Source organism: Cherax quadricarinatus, chromosome 28, assembly GCF_038502225.1.
Source record: "Cherax quadricarinatus isolate ZL_2023a chromosome 28, ASM3850222v1, whole genome shotgun sequence".
Classification (NCBI taxonomy): domain Eukaryota; kingdom Metazoa; phylum Arthropoda; class Malacostraca; order Decapoda; family Parastacidae; genus Cherax; species Cherax quadricarinatus.
This window is the reverse complement of record NC_091319.1, coordinates 32,451,636-32,473,885: the sequence shown is the minus strand read 5'-3', so window position 1 is coordinate 32,473,885 and position 22,250 is coordinate 32,451,636. Positions and strand designations below refer to the sequence as shown.

At 40.7% G+C, this 22,250-nt stretch overlaps 1 protein-coding gene across 4 annotated transcripts in view; it reads right to left on the bottom strand.

The window, feature by feature from the left end:
• LOC128693198 (BTB/POZ domain-containing protein 17-like) overlaps positions 1 to 22,250 on the bottom strand; it is a 341,893-nt gene that overhangs the window by 120,808 nt on the left and 198,835 nt on the right. For all 4 annotated transcript variants that reach the window (XM_070089517.1, XM_070089518.1, XM_070089519.1 and 1 more), the window contains exons 5-6: positions 20,583 to 20,839; positions 17,622 to 17,853 (exon numbers count right to left, since the gene is read on the bottom strand). In XM_070089517.1, the coding sequence (XP_069945618.1) occupies positions 17,622 to 17,853; positions 20,583 to 20,839 (489 nt within the window). The remainder of the gene's footprint in view (positions 1 to 17,621; positions 17,854 to 20,582; positions 20,840 to 22,250) is intronic.

The window sequence follows — 22,250 nt, the reverse complement described above, 5'->3', positions numbered from 1 at the left end:
TAGTGAGAGTATAGGCAATAGGGTCAAAGATGTATGGGGTAGGTTTAAGAATGTAGTGTTAGAGTGTTCAGCAGAAGTTTGTGGTTACAGGAAAGTGGGAGAGGGAGGGAGAAAAGAGGAGAAAAAGTTAGAGAAAAAGGGAGAAAAAGTTAGCATATGAGAGGTTTTTACAAAGTAGAAGTGATGGAAGGAGTATATGGAGAGAAAAAGAGAAGTTAAAAGAGTGGTGAAGCAATGTAAAAAGACAGCAAATATGAGAGTGGGTGAGATGTTATCAACAAATTTTGTTGAAAATAAGAAAAAGTTTTGGAGTGAGATTAACAAGTTGAGGAAGCCTAGAGAACAAATGGATTTGTCAGTTAAAAATAGGAGAGGAGAGTTATTAAATGGAGAGTTAGAGGTATCGGGAAGATGCAGGGAATATTTTGAGGAATTGTTAAATATTGAAGATAGAGAAGCTGTAATTTCGTGTATAGGGCAAGGAGGAATAACATCTTGGAGGAGTGAGGGAGAGCCAGTTGTGAGAGTGGGGGAAATCCTGAGGCAGTGGGTTGAGTGAAAGGGGGTAAGGCAACTGGGATTGATGGGTTAGAGATAGAAATGGTAAAAGCAGGAGGGGATATAGTTTTGGAGTGGTTGGTGCTATTAATTAACAAATGTATGGAAGAGGGTAAGGTACCTAGAGATTGGCATAGTTCCTTTGTATAAAAGCAAAGGGAATAAAAGCCAGTGCAAAAATTGTAGGAGAATAAGTCTGTTGAGTATACCTGGTAAAGTGTATGGTAGAGTTATTACTGAGAGAATTAAGAGTAAGATGGAGAGTAGGATAGCAGATGAACAAGGAGGCTTTAGGAAAGGTAGGAGGTGTGTAGACCAAGTGTTTACAGTGAAACATATAGGTGAACAGTATTTAGATAAGGGTAAAGAGGTTTTTGTGGCATTTATAGATTTGGAAAAGGCATATGACAGGGTGGCTAGGGGAGGCAGATGTTGCAGGTGTATGGTATAGGAGGTAGGTTACTGAAAGCAGTGAAGAGTTTTCACGAGGATAGTGAGGCTCAGGTTAGAATATGTAGGGGAGGGAGGGAGGGAGGGAGGGAGGGGGGGGTGAGTGAGTGAGTGAGTGAGTGAGTGAGTGAGTGTGAGAGAGAGAGAGAGAGAGAGAGAGAGAGAGAGAGAGAGAGAGAGAGAGAGAGAGAGAGAGAGAGAGAGAGAGAGAGAGAGAGAGAGAGAGAGAGAGAGAGAGAGAGAGAGAGAGAGAGAGAGAGAGTGAATTATTTCCCAGTAAAAACAGGCCTTAGACAAGGAAGCATGATGTCACCATGGCTGTTCAATATATTTACAGATAGGGTTGTAAGAGAAGTGAATGCGAAGGTCTGGGCAAAAGGTGTGGAGTTAAAAGGCTGTGGGCCCAGACAAGTTGAGCCCAAGATTGTTGAGAAGATGTGCAGACCAGCTAGCAGCACCTCTAACTCGCATCTTTCAGCACTGCCTAGTACAGTGCAAATGGCCCTCTCCATGGAAAGAGGCAAATGTAGTCCCTGTTCACAAAAAGAAGAGCAGAGCAGAAATCAGCAACTACAGACCAGTGTCACTCCTGTCAATCACTGGTAAGATCCTTGAGACAATAATCTCAAGACAAATGACAGATTTCTTTGACTACCACTCACTACTTTGTGATCGTCAATATGGCTTCAGGAAAGGTTACTCTGCTGCTGATCTGTTGTTAAACCTCTCCACTAAGTGGCACCAGTCACTGGATGAATCCAAAGTCAGCTGTGTGGTAGCACTGGACATTGCTGGCGCTTTCGACCGGGTGTGGCACCAGGGCCTCTTAGCAAAACTTCAAGCACTGGGAATTGCAGGCTCTACGCTATGTCTCCTCAGTGATTACCTTCATGGTAGATCTCTAAGTGTAGTTCTCAATGGAACGGAATCAGCAAGACATCCTATTGGGGCAAGCGTTCCACAAGGAAGTGTGCTGGGTCCACTGTTATGGAATGTCTACTTCAACGACCTTCTTCATCTCATCCCAGAATCACATGCATATGCAGACGACTGTACACTAACATTCACTTATCCAAGAGAAGAAATGCCAGCTGCTCTAAGCTACATCAATTACCAGCTGAGAGCTATATCAGCTTGGGGAAATAGATGGCAAGTAACATTTGCACCTGAGAAAACGCAAATGATGATCGTCTCTAGGCACCATGATGGTAATGCTGGTGCAGTAGTAAGGATGAATGGGACGATGTTGGCACCTGGAGAAGAAGTTGATATCCTTGGGGTGAAATTTGACTCCAAACTAACCATGAAGAACCATGTTGTAAATCTTGCAAACAAGGCAGCCAGGAAGCTTACAGCACTTCGCCGTATCTCACATCTGCTTGACAGTAGGGGTTGCAAGATCCTGTACGAGGCACAAGTACGCTCACACCTTGAGTATGCTCCACTTTCTTGGTTTGCCTGTCCCCCCTCTCATCTGCGACTGCTTGACAGAGTAGAGAACAGAGCAAGACGTCTCATCTCTCGCCTGGACCCATCCTGGATGGATCTGTCATTTCAGCAGAGCCTTCAACATAGGAGGGATGTGGGTGGCCTTACTGTTATGTACAAGGCCAATATTGTCAAAATACCACACTTGGATCCACTTCGAGGACAGCGCGAAACAAGCTTTTATGCCACAAGACGGGCAGAAAGCAGCAACTTCACTCTGGCTGTACCCTTCTCCAGAACATCACTCCATCTGAGATCATACATACCCAGGATGACTCGAGTATGGAACACATTCGTACAGCATAATGATGTCAACGAGATAACGTCAGTTGAACAAATGAAAATGCTGGCCCACAGATGGCTCCAACTTCATCCTGTTCCCTACTTGTATGTCTCATAACAATAAAAATGCTTTCAAATGAGCTGATGTAGGTAACAGCTCTTAGCTTGTCAATAAAGTTAGGAATCCTTAACCTGTAAATAGCTTGTCAATAAACCTAGGGATCCTTAACCTTGTCAAACCATGTGTAAAAAAAAAAAAAAAAAAAAAAAAAAAAAAAAAAAAGAATCAAACACAAAGTGGGAGGTGTCACAGTTGCTCTTTGCTGATGACACTCTGCTTTTGGGAGATTCTGAACAGAAGTTGCAAAGGTTGGTAGATGAATCTGGTAGGATATGTAAAAGAAGAAAATTAAAAGTGAATATAGGAAAGAGTAAGGTTATGAGGATAAAAGAATTAGGTGATGAAAGATTGGATATCATATTAGAGGGAGAGTGTATGGAGGAGGTTAATGTATTCAGATATTTAGGAGTGAACGTGTCAGCAGATGGGTCTATGAAGGATGAGGTAAATCACAAAACAGATGAGGGGAAAAGGGTGAGCAGTGCACTTAGGAGTCTGTGGAGACAAAGAACTTTGTCCGTGGAAGCAAAGAGGGGACTATATGAGAGCATAGTTGTACCAACACTGTTGTACGGGTGTGAAGCATGGGTGATGAATGTTGCAATGAGGAGAAGGCTGGAGGCAGTGAAGATGTCATGTCTGAGGGCTATGTGTGGCGTGAATATAATGCAGAGAATTCATAGTTTGGAAATTAGGAGAAGGTGTGGGATTACAAAAACTATTATCCAGAGGGCTGAGGAGGGGTTGTTGAAGTGGTTCGGACATGCAGAGAGAATGGAACAAAATAGAATGACTTTGAGAGTGTATAAATCTGTAGTGGAGGGAAGGCAGGGTAGGGGTTGGCCTAGGAAGGGTTGGAGGGAAGGGGTAAAGGAGGTTTTGTGTGCGAGGGGCTTGGACTTCCAGCAAGCGTGCATGGGCGTATTTGATAGGAGTGAATGGAGACAAATGGTTTTTAATACTTGATGTGCTGTTGGAGTGTGAGCAAAGTAACATTTATGAAGGTATTCAGGGAAACCGGCAGGCCGACTTGAGTCCTGGAGATGGGAAGCACAGTGTCTACACTCTGAAGGAGGGGTGTTAATGTTGCAGTTTTATAACTGTAGTGTAAAGCACCCCTCTGTTAAGACAGTGATGGAGTGAATGATGATTTATTTATTTATTTATTTATTTACTTATTTTATGTCTTTGCAAACAGTACATTGAGATTTTGTATTTAGAATAGTGGGTTGCAATGCAAAGAGAGCCTCTATTATGCCTAGGCATCATGGGCCAACTTAACATTATTGGCTTACATTCTACTTAATACTAAGGAGTATATCATAGTTGTACAGTAGGATAGTAATTATTTCATAGTTGTACAGTAGAATATTAATTATAAATGAATCAAAATTTGTATAATACAAAGATATATTTATATTCGCAAATGCTTTTTGTGAAAACAATGATTCAATTATATTCCTGTCAACAATGGATAAAAGGTTCAAAGTGATTATTTCAGTTATGATGTGGGAGTACATAGGTGAGTAAGTGTGTACTGAGTATTTAGCATTTAGTCTAGGGTGATTAAGTGGCTTTTGAGAAGAGTCTTAGATTGATTTTCAGACTGGGTTACTTTAATATCTTCTGGTAATGAATTCCATATTTTGGGGCCCTTTATGTGCATAGAGTTTTTACACAGTGTGATATGGATACAAGGTATATCAAAAAGAGATCTGTGTTTTGTGTTGTGGTCATGTGTCCTGTTTAGGTTGGTGAGGAGAAGTTTGAGTGGGGGGTTTATATTTGCGTGTATTGTTCTGTGTATGTAGTAGGCACATGAATAAATACGGATGTTATTAATAGTGAGCAGATTTAGACTTTTAAAAATTGGTGGAGTATGCTGGCGGGAGTGGGAATTTATCATTCCTACTGCTGCCTTTTGCTGGGTTATTAGGAGTTTTAGGTGACTGGATGTTGTTTATCCCCATGCACAAAATCCATTTGTAAGATAAGGGTATATGAGTGAATGGTACAGTGCCAGGAGAGATGATTGTGGAATGTAGTACCTTATCTTTGATAGTATGCCTACAGTCTTGGAGATTTTCTTGGTGATTTGTTGTATGTGTGGCGAGCCATTAATCCAGTTCACACTTGAAGAAGAAGTCGACAACACTCATCCTTTCCTTGATGTTCTTCTCTGCAAAGCTGACCATAACTTCGTTTTAAAGTCTATCGAAAACCCACCAACCAAAACGATCTTCTCCACTTCTACTCTCACCACGACACCAAAACTAAACGTGGTGTAATTATAGGCTTCTTCCTGCGCGCACTCAGAATCTGCAGCAGTGAGTTCCTTGAGGAAGAATGCACTATAATTGAACAAGTATTTTCTAAACTCCACTATCCTCATCACTTCATCAGAGACTGCAGACGACGGGCATTAAACATCTTCAACACACCCAGAGAAGACACTGCCGAGAAGAGATACATAGCCCTCCCCACCAACTCCATTGCCAAACATGTTTCCAATATCTTTTCCAATACCTCATTCCAAGTATCTACCTCCACAACCAAGATCATGAAGGACATTACCAGTAATAGACAGGACAAGCTTCCATCCTCTGCAGGGATATACATAATCCCTTGTAATGAGTGCAGCAAATTATACGTGGGCGAAACATCTAGAGACCTCCAAACACATATTTTAGAACACCAATACGCAAACAGGTCTGACGATACAAGGAATGCCTGTGTACAACACCGTAATTCACACAACCATTTAATAAACTACAGAAACTCAAGACTTATTGCCAGAGAAGACAACACTCAATACCGAAGAATCCTGGAATCATCGCTTATCTCTATGACCAACAACTTCAACCAGAACAATGGCTTCTATAACATAGCTGAACCACTTGGCAAGAAACTTCTTTATTGCTATCCCACATAAGAGCATAGGAATGGAGGAACACTGCAGAAGATCTGCTCACAAACTTATCCAATCTCCCTTCCAAGCTACCCAAGATTTTAGACTCTATAACCCCACTCGGTAGATCATCAGATACAGCATTCTCCACCTGACCACAGCATTCTGAACCTGACTATAAATACTCGCGTACCTTCCACCCCAGGTAGATCTGTTTGTGACTTGAAAAAGCCCACTGTGTGGGCAAAACGTTGTCAATAAAGGATCACATTATACTGCATATGTGTTTATATTTCCATTGCGTCAGTATTTTATTCCATTTATTTCCATCTAGGCAATTCAAGCCTATCACACCAATTTTGAAGGAATGAAAAATAAAACATTGATCTATGTTCAGAGCCCCCCCCCCCCTGCAAGTGAACGTAGATTTACGTGTGGACAGTTTAAGGGTTAAAGATAGATTTACATGCACAAAAGGATGAACATTCAACATGACACTCCTGTATTGAAGACTGTTGTTGATGGATGGAAGACAGGGAGGAGGGGAGAGGGAAGAGATGTTATTCTTTGGAAGGGAAATCCCCCTCCATAAGGACTCTCGGTACCAAGTCCTTATCTGGGGTCACTTCTCCTCTTTGTTTTTTAATGCCATTAAGATCAGCTTGAGAGTTACTGCACACCTGTGGCACTAAATATCTGTCCAGAGGGCTCTGTTTCTGGCATCTCTTTAAAATTTCCTTAAAATGGGACAAGTCACTGTCATTGTACATGTTGCCAACACGGCTTGCAACAGCTTTGTTAGAGTGATGTTCCTCCACAACCACTACCACCCTGTACCACCATCACTACCACCCTCTACCACCATCACTACCACCATCACAACCACCCTCTACCACCATCACAACCACTGCCACCCTCTACCACCATCACAACCATTACCACCATCACTATCACCATCTATCACCATCACAACCACTACCACCCTCTATCACCATTACTACCATCCTCTACCACCATCACTAATACCCTCTACCACCATCACTACCACCCTCTAGCACCATCACTACCATCCTCTACCACCACCACAATTATTACCACCCTCTACCACCATCACAACTATTACCACCTTCTACCACCATCACTACCACCCTCTACCACCACTTATGCATTTTTCAACAATGTTTCTCACATTCTTTATGAAAGGGCTGGCACTAGAAGCTTCCTGTGGACCAATGATGGCTTATTTAGCAGTCACACACAATAAACAAATGCCAGGGTATGTTCACTGACTGAGAAACAACATGACACTGCATGAGAATGTGTGTGGGAGGTGGCTTTGTATACGCACTGGGCACTGGACAGGTTCTGTACCATTGACGAAAATGGAGGAAATCAACAAAAACAGAACCAATATTTTGATGAAAAAACTTGGCAGAAATGGAAATCAGCAATAACGGAGTTCGACAAGGGAGGGTCCACTAAACATTAATTTTTATGAGAATTATTATTTTGGTTTTTGGCCTTCTTGGATTTAGACCAACCTTCTGGAACAGATTACGGCTAATAACCGAGGGTCCACTGTATTAAAAAATTAAAGAAAAAAGTAGACTAAAAGTAAAAATAATATTACCGAGTGAGCGGCGGTCACTATTGCTGCTGTAAGCCGTTCACTTTCTGTCAACTTCACGCCTCTATATCTTGGTAAGAAGTGATCTTATTTTTTTTCTTCTAAAACGCTCACAAAAATATTATTAACCCTTTCAGCATTGCGACTGTTAATCTTTAACCCTTTCAGGATCAGTGCCATACTCGCATGGCTTGAGAGCCAGGGTAGGTGCCATATTTGTACGCATAAATTCTAGCACCTTCAAATCGAGCGGAAGAAAGCTGGTAGATGTACATATGAAAGAATGGGGCTATGTGGTAAGTATGTGCAATATAAAAAAAAATCCTGAAGCATGCAGTGCATAATGAGAAAAAAAAAACTCCGACCATGTTTCTGGTTCATAACAGCGACTTTGAAGTGTATTTTCGTATGGTATTTATGGTTGTATTCTCATTTTCTTGGTCTCATTTGACAGAATGGAAGATATATTACAGAAATGATTTTGATTGGTTTCACAATGAAAGGTGCCTTGAAATTGAGCTCAAAGTAGCGGAAATGTTCGATTTTTGCTGATATTCAAGAGTGAACAAATCATGCCACGCATCCAATACACGTCAACTGGTGAGTCTAATATTTTTTACAAGTGCACTGATATAATTTATACCACTTTTACAATAATGCAGTAGTCTGCATAACAGTAAATCTTCTATTTTTTGTGAGAATAAAAATTCAAAATGGAAAGCAAGAGTAATATAACAGGGCCCATGAGACATCATTAATGAACTAAGATAATGTTATTCTAGTGCCAGGAATGTCTGTCTTGTTTATTTTGGACCCTATTTTGAAATTGTCATCTTTTAAAATTTGTGTGAAACTGGCCAAATTGCAAAATTTTTTACCATTTCATTGGGTAGTTGAAATAGGTAAATGGGTGGTTTTTTGTACTCATTCAATAGAACAAATGGAGTTCTAGCAAAATACCTATGATTTTAGTCGACTGGAACATTGGAATTGGCCGAAAATAGGGCTCAAAGTGGGTGAAATCGTCCATGTGTAAATATCCTCGAGACTGCTAACTTTGCGAGGGCATAATTCCATACGTTTTCCATCAAATTTCATGCTTTTGGTGTCATTACCATCGAGAAAAGATTCTCAATCATTTCATAAGAAAAAATAATTTATTTTTACAGAGGAATCTCTACTTGCGAGTTTAACCTTTTCAGGGTCCAAGAAATTTTGAAAAAAAAAAAAAGAAAAAAAAAAAACATTCTTACAGAATTAAAGACAATATTTTTGTGAGGGTAATTAAAAAAAAAAAATTCTGATCAATACTTACCGAGATACAGCGGCGGGAAGTTGACCCAAAATGACCGGGTGGCGGCAATATCAGCGACTTCCGCAAAATTGCATTTATTTATTTTACGTTTTTTATACTTTTTTCTTTTCTTTTCTAATTTTTTCTTTTTCTAGTAACATTTGTGGTCTGTGAGACCAGTATAATGTATATTGTATAAGTGTACACTCATTGTATTCCACGCAATAACTGCACTAATTTATCATTAAATTGCTTACAAAACTTGTTTACAAGTTTGTTGTAAACAAAATGATGAGAATAGTAGTGCGGTTATTGTGTTGAATACAACGGTACCATATAGTACCATATGGTACAATGGTGCCATAGGGTGCAATTGTACCATATGGTACAGTGGTACCATATGGTACAATGGCACCATATGATACAATGGTACCATATGGTAGAATATGGTACAATGGCACCATTTGGTACAATGGCACCATTTGGTACAATGGCACCATTTGGTACAATGGTACCATATGATACAATGGTACTATATGGTGCAATGGTACCTTATGGTACCATGGTACCATATGGTGCAATGGTACCTTATGGTACCATATGGTGCAATGGTACCTTATAGTACCATATGGTGCAATGGTACCATATGGCATATTGTACAATAATACCATATGGTTCATTTTACCATATGGTACATTGTACCACATGGTACTATATGGTACTGTTGTATTCAACACAATAAACACACTAATATTTTCATCATTATTATTTCATTTATAATAATTGTTTACAACAAAAATATGCAAATGTTGTATATTAGTAATGTTCTATTATATATTTACAAATGTACAGCCACTTGACAAGTTCCTTGAGGTGGATGACAAAGCGCTTTGTCTTGGAAACTGCCGGGTCACTAGCTAGCTTGCGTCGTCACTCACTCAGTCTTGCCTTGTGGCAACATCTCTAACTGACCATATGGTACGTGGTATCATATGTTATAGGGTACCATATGGTACATTGTACTATTTAGTATAGGGTGCCATACAGTACAGGATACCATATGGTGCAGGGTATCATATGGTGCAGGGTACCATATGGTGCAGGGTACCATATGGTGCAGGGTACCATATGGTGCAGGGTACCATATGGTACAGGACACCATATGGTACAGATACAGGGATCCCTATGGAAATAAGTCACCCTGACTTTTTTGGGTTATCCTAGGATTTTATACATATGCTGCTATGTATGATAATCTATGTAACTGTATTTGTGTAAACCTGAATAAACTTACTCAAGCACATGTGGCATCATAAGTTTATTTAGGTATACACAAATAAAGTTACATAGATTATCATACATAGCAGCGTATGTTTGGAAAACCTAGGATAACCAAAAAAAAAGTCAGACTTATTTCCATTAGGGTCCCTGTACCCTGTACCATATGGTACAATATACCATATGGTATAATGTACCATATGATACAATGTACTATATGGTACATTGTACCATATGGTACCATTGTACCATATACCATTGTATAACATGGTACCATTGTACCATATGCTACAATGGTACCATATGGTTCAAAACCATAGAATTCCTCTTCAGATCCACTACCATCAATCTTAGAACTGTAAGTTGTGAAGAGGAGAGTCAGAATTCGCCAGGAGAGTGAGTGGGGAGTGAGAGCTTCCCTGGTGCCAGGCATGATGAACAAAGCGCTTTGGTGGCGTTCCCACAATGCCATGCAGGCGTCCAGATTTTTTCTATAGTGTGCACACAGACCAACTAAACCCATTCTCTCAGATGTAGGCCTACCAGCCTTCTTGCGTTAAATTTGACGCCGCTAGAATTTTGGCATAGATCTACGGTTTGGACCCTCAACATAAAGCCGTAGATCTACGGCACAGACCCTGAAAAGGTTAATCCATTCCATGACCTTGCTCACAACTCGATTTGCTCGTTTGCAGTCAATTTTCCTCACTTAAATTAAATAAAATGCAATTAATCCGTTCCAGTGGAATTCTGTACTTCAATAATTTCGCTAATATCAATTCTACGGCTTATTTACCTATCTCACTTCATCTAATATGACATAATAAACAATATAAACACCATAGAAACCTGATATATACTCTAAAATCAATAAAATGTGTCATTATGCAGTGATATGGGCAGTGTTGGTAGTGGACGAGAGTTTGTCTGGAGACAGGGCAAAATATTTTTTTTTTTTTATTATCACACTGGCCGATTCCCACCAAGGCAGGGTGGCCCAAAAAAGAAAAACTTTCACCATCATTCACTCCATCACTGTCTTCCCAGAAGGGTGCTTTACACTACAGTTTTTAAACTGCAACATTAACACCCCTCCTTCAGAGTGCAGGCACTGTACTTCCCATCTCCAGGACTCAAGTCCGGCCTGCCGGTTTCCCTGAACCCCTTCATAAATGTTACTTTGCTCACACTCCAACAGCACGTCAAGTATTAAAAACCATTTGTCTCCATTCACTCCTATCAAACACGCTCACGCATGCCTGCTGGAAGTCCAAGCCCCTCGCACACAAAACCTCCTTTACCCCCTCCCTCCAACCTTTCCTAGGCCAACCCCTACCCAGCCTTCCTTCCACTACAGACTGATACACTCTTGAAGTTATTAGTTTCGCTCCATTCTCTCCACATGTCCGAACCACCTCAACAACCCTTCCTCAGCCCTCTGGACAACAGTTTTGGTAATCCCGCACCTCCTCCTAACTTCCAAACTACGAATTCTCTGCATTATATTCACACCACACATTGCTCTCAGACATGACATCTCCACTGCCTCCAGCCTTCTCCTCGTTGCAACATTCATCACCCATGCTTCACACCCATATAAGAGCGTTGGTAAAACTATACTCTCATACATTCCCCTCTTTGCCTCCAAGGACAAAGTTCTTTGTCTCCACAGACTCCTAAATGCACCACTCACCCTTTTCCCCTCATCAATTCTATGATTCACCTCATCTTTCATGGACCCATCCGCTGACACGTCCACTCCCAAATATCTGAATACATTCACCTCCTCCATACTCTCTCCCTCCAATCTGATATCCAATCTTTCATCACATAATCTTTTTGTTATCCTCATAACCTTACTCTTTCCTGTATTCACTTTCAATTTTCTTCTTTTGCACACCCTACCAAATTCATCCACCAATCTCTGCAACTTCTCTTCAGAATCTCCCAAGACCACAGTGTCATCAGCAAAGAGCAACTGTGACAACTCCCACTTTATGTGTGATTCTTTATCTTTTAACTCCACGCCTCTTGCCAAGACCCTCGCATTTACTTCTCTTACAACCCCATCTATAAATATATTAAACAACCACGGTGACATCACACATCCTTGTCTAAGGCCTACTTTTACTGGGAAATAATTTCCCTCTTTCCTACATACTCTAACTTGAGCCTCACTATCCTCGTAAAAACTCTTCACTGCTTTCAGTAACCTACCTCCTACACCATACACCTGCAACATCTGCCACATTGCCCCCCTATCCACCCTGTCATATGCCTTTTCCAAATCCATAAATGCCACAAAGACCTCTTTAGCCTTATCTAAATACTGTTCACTTATATGTTTCACTGTAAACACCTGGTCCACACACCCCCTACCTTTCCTAAAGCCTCCTTGTTCATCTGCTATCCTATTCTCCGTCTTACTCTTAATTCTTTCAAAAATAACTCTACCATACACTTTGCCAGGTATACTCAACAGACTTATCCCCCTATAATTTTTGCACTCTCTTTTATCCCCTTTGCCTTTATACAAAGGAACTATGCATGCTCTCTGCCAATCCCTAGGTACCTTACCCTCTTCCATACATTTATTAAATAATTGCACCAACCACTCCAAAACTATATCCCCACCTGCTTTTAACATTTCTATCTTTATCCCATCAATCCCTTTCATTTTACCTACTGCCTCACGAACTTCCCCCACACTCACAACTGGCTCTTCCTCACTCCTACAAGATGTTGTTCCTCCTTGACCTATACACGAAATCACAGCTTCCCTATCTTCGTCAACATTTAACAATTCCTCAAAATATTCCCTCCATCTTCCCAATACCTCTAACTCTCCATTTAATAACTCTCCTCTCCTATTTTTTAACTGACAAATCCATTTGTTCTCTAGGATTTCTTAACTTGTTAATCTCACTCCAAAAATTTTTCTTATTTTCAACAAAATTTTTTGATAACATCTCACCCACTCTCTCATTTGCTCTCTTTTTACATTGCTTCACCACTCTCTTAACCTCTCTCTTTTTCTCCATATACTCTTCCCTCCTTGCATCACTTCTACTTTGTAAAAACTTCTCATATGCTAACTTTTTCTCCCTTACTACTCTCTTCACATCATCATTCCACCAATCGCTCCTCTTCCCTCCCGCACCCACTTTCCTGTAACCATAAACTTCTGCTGAACATTCTAACACTACATTTTTAAACCTACCCCATACCTCTTCGACCCCATTGCCTATGCTCTCATTAGCCCATCTATCCTCCAATAGCTGTTTATATCTTACCCTAACTGCCTCCTCTTTTAGTTTATAAACCTTCACCTCTCTCTTCCCTGATGCTTCTATTCTCCTTGTATCCCATCTACCTTTTACTCTCAGTGTAGCTACAACTAGAAAGTGATCTGATATATCTGTGGCCCCTCTATAAACATGTACATCCTGAAGTCTACTCAACAGTCTTTTATCTACCAATACATAATCCAACAAACTACTGTCATTTCGCCCTACATCATATCTTGTATACTTATTTATCCTCTTTTTCTTAAAATATGTATTACCTATAACTAAACCCCTTTCTATACAAAGTTCAATCAAAGGGCTCCCATTATCATTTACACCTGGCACCCCAAACTTACCTACCACACCCTCTCTAAAAGTTTCTCCTACTTTAGCATTCAGGTCCCCTACCACAATTACTCTCTCACTTGGTTCAAAGGCTCCTATACATTCACTTAACATATCCCAAAATCTCTCTCTCTCCTCTGCATTCCTCTCTTCTCCAGGTGCATACATGCTTATTATGACCCACTTCTTGCATCCAACCTTTACTTTAATCCACATAATTCTTGAATTTACACATTCATATTCTCTTTTCTCCTTCCATAACTGATCATTCAACATTACTGCTACCCCTTCCTTTGCTCTAACTCTCTCAGATACTCCAGATTTAATCCCATTTATTTCCCCCCACCGAAACTCCCCTACCCCCTTCAGCTTTGTTTCGCTTAGGGCCAGGACATCCAACTTCTTTTCATTCATAACATCAGCAATCATCTGTTTCTTGTCATCTGCACTACATCCATGCACATTTAAGCATCCCAGTTTTATAAAGTTTTTCTTCTTCTCTTTTTTAGTAAATGTCTACAGGAAAAGGGGTTACTAGCCCATTGCTCCCGGCATTTTAGTCGCCTCAAACGACACGCATGGCTTACGGAGGAAAGATTCTTTTCCACTTCCCCATGGACAATAGAAGAAATAAAGAGGAACAAGAGCTATTTAGAAAAAGGAGAAAAAACCTAGATGTATGTATATATATATGCATGTGCGTGTCTGTGAAGTGTGACCAAAGTGTAAGTAGGAGTAGCAAGATATCCCAGTTATCTAGCGTGTTTATGAGACAGAAAAAGAAACCAGCAATCCTACCATCATGCAAAACAGTTACAGGTTTCTGTTTCACAGTCATCTGGCAATGTGTGGTGTAAATATTATGCAGAAAATTCGGAGTGTGGAAATTAGGAGAAGGTGTGGAGTTAATATAAGTATTAGTGAGAGGGCTGAAGAGGGGTTGTTGAGGTGGCTTGGTCATTTAGAGAGTGGATCAAAGTAGAATGACATGGAGAGCGTATAAATCTGTAGGGGAAGGAAGGTGGGGTTGGGGTCGTCCTCGAAAAGGTTGGAAGGAAGGGGTAAGGGAGGTTTTGTGGGCGAGGGGCTTGGACTTCCAGCAGGTGTGCATGAGCATGTTTGATAGGAGTGAATGGAGACGAATGGTATTTGGGACCTGACGATCTGTTGAAGTGTGAGCAGGCTAATATTTAGTGAAGGGATTCAGGGAAACCGGTTATTTTTAATAGCCGGACTTGAGTCCTGGAAATGGGAAGGACAATGCCTGCACTCTAAAGGAGGGGTTTGGGATATTAGCAGTTTGGAGGGATATGTTGTGTATCATTATACGTATATGCTTCTAAACTGTTGTGTTCTGAGCACCTCTGCAAAAAACAGTGATTATGTGTGAGGTGAAAGTGTTGAATGATGATGAAAGTATTTTCTTTTGGGGGATTTTCTTTCTTTTTTGGGTCACCCTGCCTCGGTGGGAGATGGCCGACTTGTTAAAAAAAAAAAAAATTCAGGGAAACCGGTTATTTTTATATAGCCGGACTTGAGTCCTGGAAATGGGAAGTACAGTGCCTGCACTCTAAAGGAGGGGTTTGGGATATTGGCATCTACTAACTCCCCTACTCTGTTTTTAACTGACAAATCCATACATTCCCTAGGCTTTCTTAACTTGTTTAACTCACTCCAAAATTTTTTCTTATTTTCATTAAAATTTCTTGACAGTGCCTCTCCCACTCTATCATCTGCTCTCCTTTTGCACTCTCTCACCACTCTCTACACCTTTCTTTTACTCTCCATATACTCTGCTCTTCTTGTAACACTTCTGCTTTGTAAAAACCTCTCATAAGCTAACTTTTTCTCTTTTATCACACCCTTTACTTCATCATTCCACCAATCACTCCTCTTTCCTCCTGCCCCCACCCTCCTATAACCACAAACTTCTGCCCCACATTCTAATACTGCATTTTTAAAAATATTCCAACCCTCTTCAACCCCCCCACTACTTATACGTGCACCAGTCCACCTTTCTGCCAATACTTGCTTATATCTCACCCAAACTTCCTCCTCTCTTAGTTTATTCATTTTCACCTCCCTCTTACTTGTTGCCATTTTCCTCTTTTCCCATCTACCGCTTACTCTAACTGTAGCTACAATTAAATAATGATCCTATATATCAGTTGCCCCTCTATAAACGTGTACATCTTGGAGCCTACCCATCAACCTTTTATCCATCAATACATAATCTAACAAACTACTTTCATTACGTGCTACATCATACCTTGTATATTTATTTATCCTCTTTTTCATAAAATATGTATTACTTATTACCAAACGTCTTTCTACACATAACTCAATTAAAGGCTCCCCATTTTCATTTACCCCTGGCACCCCAAATTTACCTACTACTCCCTCCACAACATTTTTGCCCACTTTAGCATTGAAATCCCCAACCACCATTACTCTCACACTTGGTTCAAAACTCCCCACGCATTCACTCAACATTTCCCAAAATCTCTCTCTCTCTCTCCTCTACACTTCTCTCTTCTCCAGGAGCATATACGCTTATTATAACCCACTTTTCACATCCAACCTTTATTTTACTCCACATAATCCTTGAATTAATACATTTATAGTCCCTCTTTTCCTGCCATAGCTTATCTTTCAACATTATTGCTACTCCTTCTTTAGCTCTGCTCTATTTGAAACCCCTGACCTAATCCCATTTGTTCCTCTCCACTGAAACTCTCCCACCTTCAGCTTTGTTTCACTTCAAGCAAGAACATCCAGCTTCTTCTCATTCATAACATCCACAATCATCTCTTTCTTATCATTTGCACAACATCCACACACATTCAGACTTCCCACTTTGACAATTTTCTTCTTATTCTTTTTAGTAATTATTACAGGTAAAGGGGTTACTAGCCCATTGTTCCTGGCATTTTAGTTGACTTTTACAACATGCATGGCTTACGGATGAAAGATTCTTATTCCACTTCCCCATGGATACCTGTTCCTTGATTGTTGTTTTCCCTCATGAAGTGGTTGCACAACAACAGATTTGGCTTTCGATGCTATGTCATTCTTATACTGCCACTGGACCTCCCTCCTTATCCATGCATATTCATTTCTGACTCTTCGGTTCGCCTCATTTTCCTGGGTCCTTTGTCTTTTATACTTTTTCCAAGCTCTAGCACACTTTGCTTTGGCCTCTCTACACCTTCAGGCAAACCAAGGACTCATTCTGGTCTTCCCATTGTTTCTGTTGCCCTTGGGTACAAACTTTTTCTCTGCCTCCCTGCACTTTGTGGTCACATGTTCCATCATTTCATTTACAGTATTTCCCTCCAGTTCTCTTCCCCACTGCACATCATGCAGGAACTGCCTCATGCCAGTGTAGTCCCCTCTTTTGTAGTTTGACTTCTCCTGTCTTTCATGTGCTGTTTCACTTTCCACTGTTAGTTCTGGAAGCCTTTCATGTGTGATATCCCCAATATCTGAATTACTCAAGGAGAATACGAGGTCCAGCCTTGCTGGTTCATCCTTCCCTCTATTTGGTAATGTCCGTAACAATTTGATGAATGAGGTTTTCCAGTGCCAACTCCATCATCTGTGTGTGCGCGCGCATACATTGTGTGTATGCTTGTGCGCATGTACGTGTGTGCATGTGTGTGTTTTAGATCAGTGGAGAACAGTGGTTGTTGGAATGTGAGGAGAGTAACATTTATCAAGGGGTTCAAGGACACCAGTTCCTGAACCCTGTACTTTACTGTGCAGGTACAGTACTGTGAAGTACAGAACCTGCAATGAAAAGGATGGCAGAGGATGTTGCTGCTTGGGAAGTCATTAACACTGTGAGGTCTGAACACTTCTAACAATGTCATTTTCTGGGGCACCAGTCTTAGTGGGAGAGGGCCAATGCAGTGGGAAAAAAAATGTACTTATTTCACATTTAAAAAAATATTCAAGAGAATAATCCACAATTACATACTAACCTCGTAAGTTAACCATTCCATGCGATCCATTGGGTCACAGGAACTAGTGGTTGAATCTCGCCGAAGATAGAGCTTGCCACAGGAAGGAGTGATGGAAATTGGAGGTGGACAAACTACTGAACTAGTGCTAGGTGTCTGTGGGATGAGTGTAGGCGGAGGTTCCCCTGGAGTAGCTACTGGGGTTGGCATCAGTAGGCGCTCCTCTTGCCGATGTAACCAAGACACGACAATGCTGAAGTTTAACACAATACTTATGTTACAAAATATGTACATAAAAATAAAGCCACAGAGGAATGAGGAAAATGTCTTTTTGTAGAGAAGCGACCTCTCTGTATGTAATCTTTAATGTCCTTAACATGATCGTACCTTGGCTACATGCAGCTAGGACACAGGATATGCTCTATATAAGGAAAATGGAAGAGGTATAATGCATATTGTCTTTATCATTGTATACTAAGACCTAAGAGGCAAGTTTTAAAAATGCATTTATTTAATACAAAGAAAATTATTTTTTTTTTAACAAGTCGGCTGTCTCCCACCGAGGCAGGGTGACCCAAAAAGAAAGAAAATCCCCAAAAAGAAAATACTTTCATCATCATTCAACACTTTCACCTCACTCACACATAATCACTGTTTTTGCAGAGGTGCTCAGAACACAACAGTTTAGAAGCATATACGTACAAAGATACACAACATATCCCTCCAAACTGCTAATATCCCAAATCTCTCCTTTAGAGTGCAGGCACTGTACTTCCCATTTACAGGACCCAAGTCCGGCTATTAAAAATAACTGGTTTCCCTGAATCCCTTCACTAAATATAACCCTGCTCACACTACAACAGATCGTCAGGTCACAAATATCATTCATCTCCATTCACTCCTATTGAACACGCTCATGCATGCCTGCTGGAAGTCCAAGCCCCTCGCCCACAAAACCTCCCTTACCCCTTCCTTCCAACCTTCTCGAGAACGACCCCTACTCCGCCTTCCTTCCCCTACAGATTTATACGCTCTCCATGTCATTCTACTTTGATCCATTCTCTCTAAATGACCAAACCACCTCAACAACCCCTCTTCAGCCCTCTGACTAATACTTTCATTTTTCATTAACTCCACACCTTCTCCTAATTTCCACACTCCGAATTTTCTGCATAATATTTACACAACACATTGCCCTTAGACAGGACATCTCCACTGCCTTGAGGTATCAGGTGGAGACAAAAAACATTATCCATGGAGGCAAAGAAGGGAATGTACGAGAGAATAGAGGTACCAACACTCTTATACGGGTGTGAAGCATGGGTTGTAAATGCTGCAGCGAAGAGGCAGCCTGAGGCAGTGGAGATGTCGAGTCTAAATGTAATGTGTGGTGTAAAGATTATGAAGAGAATTCATAGTGTAGAAATTAGGAGAGGAAGTGTGGAGTTACTAAAAATATTAGTCTGAGGGCTGAAGAGGGACTGTTAAGGAAATTTGGTCATTTAGAGAAAATGGAACAAAGTAAAATGACTTTGAGAGCATATAAATCTATTGGGGAAGGAAGGCAGGGTAGGGGTCATCCCCAAAAAGGTTGGAGGGAGGGGGTAAAGGAGGTTTTGCGGGCAAGGGGCTTGGACTTCCAGCAAGCATGTGTGAGCGTGTTAGATAGGAGTGAATGGAGACTAACGGTTTTTGGGACCTGACGAGCTATGGAGCGTGAGCAGGTTAATATTTTAAGGGGTTCTGGGAAACCGGTTAGCTGGACTTGAGTCCTGGAACTGGGAAGTACAATACCTGCACTTTAAAGGAGGGGTTTGGGATACTGGCAGTTTGGAGGGACATATAAACTGTCGTATCTGAATGCCTCTGCAAAGACAGTGACCATGTATGAGTGATGGTGAAAGTGTTGAATGATGAAAGTTTTTTCTTTCTTTTTGGAACAAGAGGCTAGTAACCCCTTCTCCTGTATAAATTACTAAATTTAAAAAGAAAAACTTTGGTTTTTCTTTTTGGGTCACCCTGCCTCAGTGGGATAAAGCCGGTTTGTTGAAAAACAAAAAATAAATTAACACTTTTCTTATTTATCTCCAGTTCTCTCGATATACTCAATTTAACTGTGTTTACTCCTCCCCACTGAATTTCTCTTACCCATTTTATCTTTGTTTTGCTTATCACCAAGACATATCTGGAGTTTACCTGGATAGTTTCGGGGGTCAACACCTCCGAGGCCCAGTCTGAGACCATACCTCATGGTGGATCAGGGTCTGATCAGCCACGCTGTTACTGCTGGCCGCATGTAAATGGACTTACGAACCACAGCCCGGCTGATCAGGTACTGTCTTTAGGTGCATGTCCAGTGCCTTCCTGAAGACAGTCAGGGGTCTATTTGTAATCCCCTTATGTATGCTGGGAGGCAGTTGAAGAACCTTGGCCTCCTGACACTTATTGTGCTAAGGGTTCAACAATCAATAGGGTACCCGTCGTTAACTCAGTACCTTGTTTCATTGGTCAATCACAGGCAAGCCTGCCAAAACTGAAGCAACATGGTTCACTTGTGGTAAGAATTGACAGACTTGCCTAGCTGCTGGTTGAGCACAGTGCACACTCTCTGGCTTCTGTTTTGCCATCTGTCACCATGGTATACACTTACTATTCCATCTGTACATATTGTACATACCTGTATATATCATCTGATGAAGGAAAATATACATTATAGTCTACTGTTGAGTTATGTTTGCTAAACATTCCCATTACGACCAGGTCTCACAGGTCATTCTTTACCTGTACAGTATTCGTACAGACTCTTTTCGTTCATTCATCATCCGGACTACACCCATGCATATTAAAGCAATCCAACAACAAAACTTCCTTTTTAAATAATATTAGTACTGAATAATTTTGAGAAAAGAAAAACATTTATATCTCTCATGCCTATATTAGAGCAAATTAAGGCCATTTATATGCAAAATATCCTATACTTACTTGTATAATGCCATCTCATCATGCACTACCACATCATGTTGGGATAAAATTGTGGTCAGAAGGTCCAAGTCACACGAGGCAAAATCTTCATTTGCAGCCACCTGTTCCAAATTCCACTTCAGATGGTTCAAACAGACTGTTGCTATATCAGAATGGCCACAGGTGAGTGTATACTGAAGCCACGCAATCAGGTAATTTTGTTGTGATGCAGATACAACATGCAGCTTCATATATTTGACACATGTCTCTATCAGATCCTGGAAATATGCAATTCATTTAATAAATTTGTGTCTGAAACTTCTAATACAAAGTAGAAGTGATATATGGAGAGGTTAAGAGAGTGGTGAAGGAATGTAAAAGGAGAGCAAACGAGAGAGTGGGTGAGATGCTATCAACAAATTTTGCTGAGAATATGAAAAAGTTTTAGTGAGATTAATAAGTTAAGAAAGCCTAGGGAACAAATGGATTTGACAGTTAACAGGAGAATAGGGGGGTTAATAGATGAGGAGTTAAAGGTATTAGGAAGATGGCAGGAATATTTTGAGGAAATGCTAAATATTGAAGATAGGGAAGCTGTGATTTTGTGAATTGGCCAGGGAGTTATTACACTTCTGAGGAAGAGGTAGATGTGAGGTTGGGGGGAGGTGTGTGAGGCTGTGAGTACAATGAAAGGGGGTAAAGCAGCTGGGAATGATGGAATCAAGATAGAAATGCTCAAGGTAAGTTGGGATATAGTTTTGCAGTGGCTGGTGCTTTTATTTAATAAATGTATGAAAGAAGGGAAGGTACCTAGGGATTGGCAGAAAGCATACATAGTTCCTTTGTATTAAGGTAAAGGGGACAAAAGAGATTGTAAAAATTATAGGGGGAATAAGCTTGGTGGGTACACCAGGTAAGGCGTATGGCAGAGTTTTTTTTTTTTTTTATTAACACATCAACCATTTCCCACCAAGGCAGGGTGGCCCAAAAATTAAAAAAAAACATCATTCACTCCACCACTGTCTTGCCAGAGGTGCACTTACACTAAAGTTAAAAAACTGCAACATTAACACCCCTCCTTCAAAGTGCAGGCACTGTACTTTCCCATCTCCAGGACTTAAGTCCAGCCTGCCAGTTTCCCTGAATCCCTTCATAAATATTACCCTGCTCACACTCCAGAATTAAGGCTAAGACAAAGAGCAGGACTGCAGATAAACAAAGAGGCTTTAAGAAGGGAAGGGGATATGTTGACCAAGTGGTTACATTGCAGCATATAAGTGAATATAATTTAGATAATGGTAAAGAGGTTTTTGTAAAAGAATGGCATACAATTTCATCTTGTTGCTATTGTATACCAATCTTGTACAACTTGTCAGACACTGCAACATCATGGAATCTTGATTCTGAGGACATGTACATAACCTTCTTCATGGCTATGACAACTACTACTACAACTATCCCATCTCTTTGGGTATGACCTACTTCCACTGGGAAATCCCGCCTACCATTGACTATGCCCATGTCTGCTGTATGTCCCCTTTCTACCTGACATTAGTATATAAGCTCTAGCCTCCTTGCCTCTGCTCCAGAACCTTCATGACTACAATGCTCTTCACACCAACTCCAAGGCTGAGGGACTGATTACCTTATCTTTTGTATATAGTTCTACTGTCTTCAAATTATGTCCCA